This window comes from Diuraphis noxia, unplaced genomic scaffold, assembly GCF_037042655.1.
Source record: "Diuraphis noxia isolate RWA-SAM2 unplaced genomic scaffold, SU_Dnox_SAM2 contig0002, whole genome shotgun sequence".
Taxonomy (NCBI): domain Eukaryota; kingdom Metazoa; phylum Arthropoda; class Insecta; order Hemiptera; family Aphididae; genus Diuraphis; species Diuraphis noxia.
The window spans coordinates 31898421-31908388 of NW_028301712.1; the positions used below are offsets into that span (position 1 = coordinate 31898421).

Here is a 9968-nt window from a genome sequence, read left to right on the forward strand (position 1 = left end):
ATTTTTGCATGTTTCGAAAAAAAATAAGTTTGGTAAATATAGATATAATATATATTATTGAGAAATATTAAACTATATATAGTATTATTATTGTTGATTTTTATGACCAGGTAGGCATTATATCATAGGTCAATTTCTTAAATTTAATAATTTAAACTGACAATATAAGATATTTTTCTGCTCAATCGCGTTGCAAAGTTGTCTCTAATATAAATATATATAAATTCGCTGAAATAACTTATTTCATATCTATATTGCACCGTGCAGCGGTGGCGTGACGTCGTCGCACGATCGCTCTTTTTATCCTATAAAATACAGCTACACCAGTTTTATTTTTATATATACCTAGGTGTATCGAATTGTGTGTATTCAATATAATATAATATTTTTAATTTACAATTTTTATAAAATTCCTATACGTGATGGTTGATCGGAGTGTTATAGAGCTTTTGTAACAGTCTACCACTGATAGCGTTTAATATAATATACACGACCTACCTACATGCGTTTACTACTTAACGGTGTGACATGGTTTCAAATATTATATATAGGTACATTCGCACATATTCACACGTCACCTCTCGTAATTGCACTCAATTTTACCTCGTTAACTTAATTAACGTTCGTTGGCTGTGCTGTGGCTGACACATGATGTGTATTCGTTTTGCTGTGTACTCGCACATCGTCAACGCTAAATTTAGAAATTACCGCGTGTGACTGAAATGTATATTTGAACAACAGTTTTTATTTTTTGGAAATTTATAGGAATATGGAGACTGGAGCGACATGACGGACGAGGCTGAAGACTCGGGATGTACGTCCCAAGATCCGGACGACGCGGTGTCAACCAGAGGTGGCGCAGGCGTCATGCACAACAACAATAATAACAATAACAACAACAGCCACAACAACAACACCAGTAATGGCGCAATGGCGGCCACAGTTGGTTCGCCCAGTAAAAAATCCAAACCGTCATCCGTGGAATCTGCCGAAGTACCAGGTATGCTGCAGTGTATATTTATTGGACTTAAAACTATATTTAACATAATACGTAAACAATAAAGAAGTAGGAAGATAAATGTTAACATTTGGGTATTGTCGACATTAGCCGGATAAAGTCAACATTATTCATTCATTTTGACTTATGTGTGATTCTTTTTAGTTCATATAAACATGAATAATGTCAACACTATTCGGATGATGTTATAATTAAGTTAGCCTGTCAATATAGTGAATGCGATATTAAAAGTTCCATATTTGATGTAATATAAGCGTGGTAAATCTTCTAGTAGTTTGTGCAATTAAAAATGTCATAACTCATGGACGCATACCATATGCACCTAGTAATAAATGATAACATTTTGATTCTATATGTATATTAAAAATAATATTTATAAAATGAAATACTCGATTTAATGCTGTACCATTACAGTAACCCGTTGAAAGCGGTGTTTTACTTCAATTATATTTTACTCTTGTTATTTAATAAAATATATCTTTTATGGTAATTACTAATCCTATTGTCTTAAATGTTTTTACCGCGCATGACTAAATGACTAATAGACATACAACATACATTATCGTATATAGATGTAAGACATTATCCAAAGGTCCTATTGCATGGTTAATATCATATTATCCAGCTAATAATATGTTAACATTGCAGGCCAACATCTAATAATATTCATAATGGATAGTGATAACAATTGAACCTATATTATCTGAAACGACATTACATAAATGGTCAACATTAAACACAAGGCCACGTGTATATATATTACATAGGTACGCCGCGTAACAGAAAGAACTAATAACAGATGTAATAGTCTCAACTATATACCTCTGTTTAAACATTTTTATTCTAATCATAATTTTATAAATTTAATAACTCATGATTATCATCGTTTGTATTATATTTAAAACGAAACAATTTTTTAATTGATGTCACAAAAGTTATAGGTAAATACGTATCGACGTATCAATAACGTATTGTACTTATATACAATATTATAGATATAATTGGTAAATCGCATTTTCTAATATTTCTCTCGCGGATGATGCCCGTGTTACCCACTATACTGTCATAAATCATAATATAGCGCGCCACACACATATATATATATATATGAAATTGTAGGTAATATTTTATTGATTGATAATTTCGTCGTTGCAGATCAAAGACCACACAAGTGCGACGTTTGCCCGAAAGCGTTCAAACACAAACACCATCTGACCGAGCACAAGAGGCTGCACAGCGGCGAGAAGCCGTTTCAATGTTCCAAGTGCATGAAACGATTCTCGCATTCGGGTTCGTACAGCCAGCACATGAACCACCGGTTCTCGTACTGCAAACCGTACAGAGAGTAATATTTAATTCGACAGATCTACTCAAATAACCGACAGTATATACCTACATTTAAAAATAATATGTGCATTGGTGTATAATATATATTGTCACCGTCTCTATACCGCTTTATTATTATCTGATATAATTATAATTATAATATATTATAATAACTACTACATAATATACTACTACTACTATTACTACTACTATTTTAATATTACTATATTATACTATTCTAATTTTTGCCTCGATTTTTGACGGTTTTTGTTTTTTCCGATTTTCTTAGTTTTTTTTTTTTTTTTCGTAACGACTATCCCCTTTTTTATTCGTCTGGAAAACAATAAAAAAAAAAAAAAAACATTGTAAAAAAAATTTAACGCAATATGTATTTAACAAAAGGGTCAACGTATATATATATATAAAAATGTGAAAAATATAAATAAATATATATATATGTATATTATAATCGAGACAATAATTTTTCGGGTTGTTTGACACACTCCGTGCCTATATATATATATATATAATCTAATGTAATATGTATGATATAAAGTAATGTGTTTTAGCCGTTATCATTCTGAATTTATATTTTTATATAAATGTTAATTATATAGTATAAATATTGTATAAAGTTTGTCAAAAAAAAAATAATTATTTATAAGTTTAAAATATGTTCTGCGTCTAATATTATGTATATGATCAATGATATGATACCACGAGAGACAATAACTAAAGTATAATATAAATGAAACAATTTTTCAACTTTGTAAATATATATAGGTCAGTTTTTTAGCGTGTGTTTTTCCCATGAAATATTAATATATTTATGAATAAAAAAACCTTATTATTATTACTAAAATATTATTATGTAATATATAGAAATTAATAAAAAAAATTTAAAAAAAAAATCGATTTATAGTATATAAATAATATAGGTATGGTGTATAAAAATAACACGTATCTTTATAGTATATATATACCTATATACCCCTAATTAAAACCGACTCTCGACTCTCACGTATATAAAGCTCTGTATAATAAGTTGTTACATCGATTAAAATATTTATATTATATACGCGAGTTAGCATAAAATCAACGCCGATATTCACTAAGTATAATATACCTCATATTAGATCGTTTGTCAAAATAAAAATAAAACATAACAAAAAAAAAAAATAACAAAAAAAACCATTTCCCACTTACGTGTATATATATACATTCATATATATATACTATATTAAAATAGTATTTGTTAGCAATCGTCCGTTACATATTTTTTGTTCAATTTTATAATATTATTATTCGTATGTGGCATTAAATATATATATATATATAGTATACACATATATTATATTATTGTATTTAGGTATAACATATATAATATATAGCATTATAAATTTGTTGAATCGACTTAACCCCTCCATATGATATAATTATAAAATTATAATATATTTAAAATATATATACCTACCTACACAAATTATATTACATTATTAGCTTAAAGGTTTTAATCATCGCGTATATATATTTATAAAAATCACTCACGTCACCTCGGCCCCTCATCCTTGCTGAATTCGATTAATTTTTTGTGAATAGTTTTTTGAAATTTTCATTTGTACTTACAAAATATGCAGTCTCGCGTATAATATTACCTACCAATTATTATATTATTATGATATTACAATATACTAAACAGTATTATTATTAGCTATTTCATCAAACGTTTAATCGGAAGTATTGATAGTATATACATAATATATAATAATTAGTACATATAATATATACTCGCTGCTGCTGAAGTTATATATATATTCACAATATTTCGCGTAATTTATTACACTATATTGTTTATATAAATACATACTTAACGCGTCATTTTAATGCGAGTTTTGTGGGTCTATTTTTTCTAAGGGTCGATATTATTATTATTATTATTATTATCATTATTATTATAATATTTGATTGGTGAAAAAAATGATTTTTTTTTAACCGACAAATTATGTGAATTCAACGTGCCTAAATAATTATATTTTTCAGTATTTTATTAATTTATTATATAATATAAATATTTATAAAATACGCCATGTGCGGGAAAAAAAATGTTGTAAATAAAATTATATATAAATATTATACAATTAAGATATGTGTGTATAGGAAATACTTTTTTTTTATAGTTTTAAAATTGGGCTAGAGAGACCAAAGATAATTAAGGAAATATGCTTAATTTTAAGCATTCGTAAAACTGTTTTACATTATATATATTTACCTACTTTTATGTATGTATATTCTACATTATAATATATAACTTAACTCCTGTATGTACGTTTTCCGTGTATTTTTTTTCGACTTTTATTTTGTGCAATGTGTTTGATTATTACATATTTTTTTCTTTTTTTAAGTTAATATATAATATTTTATGATGTACGCTTTTTTACGGTATCTTCTATGTTTTTTTTTTTTTGGTTATTTAGTTTATTTTGGTTATTGTGATTTTTTTTCAACAATTTTATTTTACATTATTCAAAGATTTTTCAATATATATAGTAATATACACTTATTATAAAATTAATATGATTTTTAATATTGTATTTACAAAAAAAAATTTATATATACATATTTCAATGTATATATAATAAATTTATACATTATATATATATATGATTTAACGTAGTTACCCGTGCATAATAATATAATATGTTCGGATTTATAAATAGGTTTATATTGTAATAATATATGCATAATGTATTATATGAAAAAAATTATAAATAATATGTAATGTGTATACATAAATGGCTAAAATTTAATAATTTACATTTACTCGTTGTTTATTTATTATATTATAATAGATAATTATAATCAAATGCCAAACCTTTTCCTGCAGGGATTGTGCTACAGAGCATACTAATATATATATATCATATCCAAATTACGTGTCCCAGTAACTTTAATGAGTTTATGGGTATAACTATACCCAATTATTATAATACACCACAGATCTATATGCTTTTGTTTACATTGTACATTTTAGTGCATATTGACGAAATTAATAAGTACGAAAATATTTCCGTCAGTGAAACAGAAAAATCTAAAATAATTGAAAATGTGGTCCTTAACAATTGATAGGACGTATTCCTACAACTTATACTGAATCCAGAGATTTTTAACGGTAACGAGAGCGGAATCTCGAACATACAGATGAAATAAACATTTTTTTTATCCATTTAAGAATATTTATCTAACCATAATATAAGAATCACGATATTATAAATATTATTAGTCAAAAAACAACAGATTAATTCTTGACACAAATTCAACATTTCATTTAATTTTGCAGTGAAAACATCTCCGCGAGATTATTCCAAATTTGCTTTAGCTTGTTTACGGCATCGTTAAGCAATATTTTTGCAAAAAATAATTGTAAAAATAGTGGTTGGAGCTAGTAAAGGATCCAAGATAGTTTTTTAAGTTATAAGCTTGTTATACTCTTAGTAAAATTTATAAAGAGCATAATTTTACCTTTCAAGTTGGATTTTACCTTTCATAAATATGTCAATTAATATTATATATATATTATACATAAGGCTTGATGTGACACTTGTTGATGGCCATTTCTCCACAAATGTAACATTTCATTGATTTTATCGGTGGAAGCATTTTCGAGATTATTCAAAGTCTGTTTCAGATAGTTTATAGTATCGTTAAGAAAAATGTTTACAATAAAAATTGTAAAACAGTGGTTTGAACTATAGTATGACCACAGGAATCCAAAATTGTGTTTTAAAGTAACAAATTTGTTACTTATACAGTTTAAAAATGTAGAAAAAGCGTATTTTGGTCCCTTCCAAATCAGACTTTACCTTACATATATACTTTGATTAGGTAATACGTTGATAAACAAAAAAAAAAAATCAAAAATTACAATTTTTTTTCATCACTTATACGGTTCTTTGCAATGTGACACCTGTTGATGGCCATTTCACCTGCAAAAACATTAAATTTTATTAATGTTTTTGGTGGGAGTATTTCCAAGATGAAATAAGATTGAACAAAAATATTTTTATACCTGCAAGAGATAAAACAATATGAATGCAAGCGCAATTGGTAGTTCGATCGTAAAAAATGAGGAGTGCACTTGGTTAACTGACCGTAAAAGAGACACAATTGGTAGGTAGGTACACCAACCCTAAACTAACATTTTTATTTTAATGCAAGTACGCAACTGATCCACACCCTAGCTATTATATATTTATGTAAAATATTTTAATTTCATTCAAAGCTAAATATTCATTTTAGTATAATATTCACTTCTGTTATTTTGTGTTTTTACACACGTGTATTTTTTAATTTTTTTTTTCTGATTTTTATTTCCTTATTCCAAAGCAGAGAAAAACATAAAAATAGTGAAAAATATTTTTTTTTCAAAAAATTATGCGGTTTTATAACGACTTTAAATTGTGTTGAAAAAATATTTTCAAAAAAGTTTCCTGAAATAATAACTTCATATTTAACGTTATTTTGTTAAATGGAGATAACTATTATTTTTTTATAGATATAATAAACATATTACAGTTTATTATACAGGATCAGATAATAATATACGTATACTAAAAATATTATATACAGAGTGATTCTTTTAAGTGGGTACACTAATTATCTCGAAAAGTATTTACTTTTTTCAAAATATTTTTTACATGGTTTCAAGTTGTTGAAAAACCAACGTTTTCATTAAAAAATTATATTTTTAAATATTTTTTATCCTTATCATTTTTTAAGTTTTTTACTTTTTTGAATGACAACATAGAGTTTTAATTTCATATTCCAAAGCAGAATATTTTTCTAAGTATTTTGATTCATAAAAATCGAATTTAGGGTTTGTAGTTTTTGAGTTATAAGTATTTAAAGTTTAGATTGGTAGAGTGGAGTGGTACGGGGTTACCCCGCAAAATGTTTGTCCACTACTCCGCTTGTCAATACTTTAAATACATATAACTCATAAACTACTCATAACCTAACCTAACCGGCGTTTTGAAACATTTGTTTCAATGACTATGGACGGAAATACGAGATTATAGGTATACATAATAAATGAACCAAATAAGTCGTACGTATTCGTGTGTTATTGTATGTGGCTTTTCACGACAGTACATCATCATCACTGCAAGTTAACAGTGCTGCAGTAGCATGGCCAGATTAGTCAAATTAGGGGCCAACCGAGTTTTTGTGTTTTATCGGCCCGCTTACAAACTTAATATCAAGGTTAGGTCTCATTTTGGTAAAAATCGGCTAGGTAATATATATGAAATGCCACCGTTTAGTTGTGAATTACCCAATACCCATATAGTGACGAATATTCACGATGGCCACCTTTTCAGGCATATGGATCACTAACTGCAATTACCACAATGTGTGGTTGATTCACTAAAAAATATTATCCTCCGTAACTTATAAGATCCATAAAGCAATATATACATACATCGTAGAATACATCACTCCTATACGTATGTTATAGCTATAGGTAATCGAGTATTGTGATAAACAGTTCTCTTCCGTCCGTTAAGTGAAAATGTATTAAACGAAAATTAAAAATATATATTTATTATAGCTACTATGGACTATGGCGATTATACGTATTTGGCAATGAACTTTTAATTTTAAATTTAATCCTATACAAAGTCGTGTCAAAGTACCTATACTATAGATCCAATTTGCAATCAGCAATTATCTTTACCTAATGTTGAAGATCGAAGAGTATTTCTGCTTTATAGAATGCTGTGTATTTAGATACACACAAATATCGAAAGATTGCAATATGGCCAATATGCATTGATCACTCCAATCTAATCAGAATCTAAAAGACTTTACCTATAAAAGTTTAAAACGATTACAACTATACGGTATATATTATATAATGAAAATCGATAGACAAAATTTCTCGTCAAAATATTATATAGTACAAAATACAATAGTATAGCTCAGCCTAAGTATATAGTTGCATGGTATATAAATAATAATAACATCTAATAATAATGGTGTTTGAAAAAAAAACGTGTTTGAAATCCAACTGATGCTGGCCGATTATAATAATATTATTGCGTACTATATATATAGCTGCGTGACAACTAATAAACAACGGTTTGTTTGAAATTATAGACAACTATCTACGACAAAATCCGAAAACGGCTTATTTGATTTTTTTCCTAACTACCTACACGCGTATTATTATATTATGCACCTGCAATATAGACGAATCTTATAATATCGAGACGTCCGACCAAATCAAAGAGACAAAAGACGATAAGAGGAGTTATTGAAAAAACAATTAGCCGCGACATCGAATACGGTGGTATGGAGACCAAGCTAGACAAATTCGATGATTACGACGAGGGAATAACTTTTGGAGATATGGCGGAACTGCTGAATCATGCACAGCAGTTTACAGGCAGCAACGCGTCAACTGCTACCATCACTAAACCGGACGAAAACTCCAACATTGGACCTGCAGTTGAGATGATAATTGTAGACGATGACGTGCAGCAGATTGCAGCGCCGCCGAAGCAGGTCGAAGAACACGAGCGATGTGACGAGTCGTTGGACGTCACGCCGGCCAAGGGAACGGAGGTCAGGAACCATTTTGGAGACTTGATCGGCTGGCTGGACCCCGTGATCACTCCGGCAACACATCCACGCATGCGCATCACGACGATAATCGTCAACGCCGCACGCGTATTCAGCTGTTGCAGTTGCCTCCCGAAGTTAAACAGTGAAACCGTCCAAGAGTTCCCCCCCCCCCTGGCTGAGGGCAGCAGAAAAGGCGAGGTGACGTTATTGGGACAAGTGTCGCGGTTAGTTTTTCGGCGTCTCTGTCAACGTCCGCGAGAGTACGACCGACATCCGGTCCGGACGGTGCCGATGGGGTGATCCGCCGACGGACGGCCCGACAGCTTTTGTAGGACCGTCGACGACGCCACTTATTATAGTCGTTAAAATATAAATTGTGTAAGTCGAACGTGTCTATTGATTTGTTCAAGATTCAACCCCATCCCGACCAACACCTGTCACCTATACACAAGAAAGGTACGTCCGAGCCCATTTAGGGCGATCTGCGTTAAACCCATGCTGCACCAATACACGTTATTCGGCCATCACCCGCAGTAGTGCAACGGGTTCGCGGACGTCGGACGCTCGGGGTCACCGACACGCGAGACCCTCTGGAACGGTAGCGATTGACGACGGCGGCGCGGCGGAGGCTACATAGCTGTATCGACGCGGGCAACGACGCCGCCCATTGCAGACGACTGCAATGTATACGAATACGACTCGTGGCGGCTACGGCGGCGGATACCGTATAGAGGTCATAGTGGGCGGGTGATGTATGACTATGTATAAAAGGATGCCAGTAGCACCGAATTCGAGGAAACGAAACGTTTCGGAGTTACGGCGGTGCGCGACTCCACGGTGAGACCATCGGCCGGGATAGACATCACGGTGCAGACGTGTGGCCAAGGCGAAAATCACGGAAAGTCTCAGGACAGCTATATGCTGTGCGCCGATTCTCTCCCGCCCTTTCACCCTGTGCAGTGGTCTGATACTGTCGGCCGAGTCACGACGCCTCAGCTATAGG

The 9968-nt window shown here is 30.8% G+C and overlaps 1 protein-coding gene across 3 annotated transcripts in view; it reads left to right on the forward strand.

The window, feature by feature from the left end:
• The window catches only part of zfh1 (Zn finger homeodomain 1), a 190980-nt gene extending 187656 nt beyond the window's left edge, over positions 1-3324 (forward strand). For all 3 annotated transcript variants that reach the window (XM_015512800.2, XM_015512802.2, XM_015512803.2), the window contains 2 exons: positions 766-1000; positions 2174-3324. In XM_015512800.2, coding sequence (XP_015368286.2) covers positions 766-1000; positions 2174-2367 — 429 coding nt within the window. In that variant the 3' untranslated portion in view covers positions 2368-3324. The remainder of the gene's footprint in view (positions 1-765; positions 1001-2173) is intronic.
• The last annotated feature ends 6644 nt before the right edge of the window (positions 3325-9968 follow it).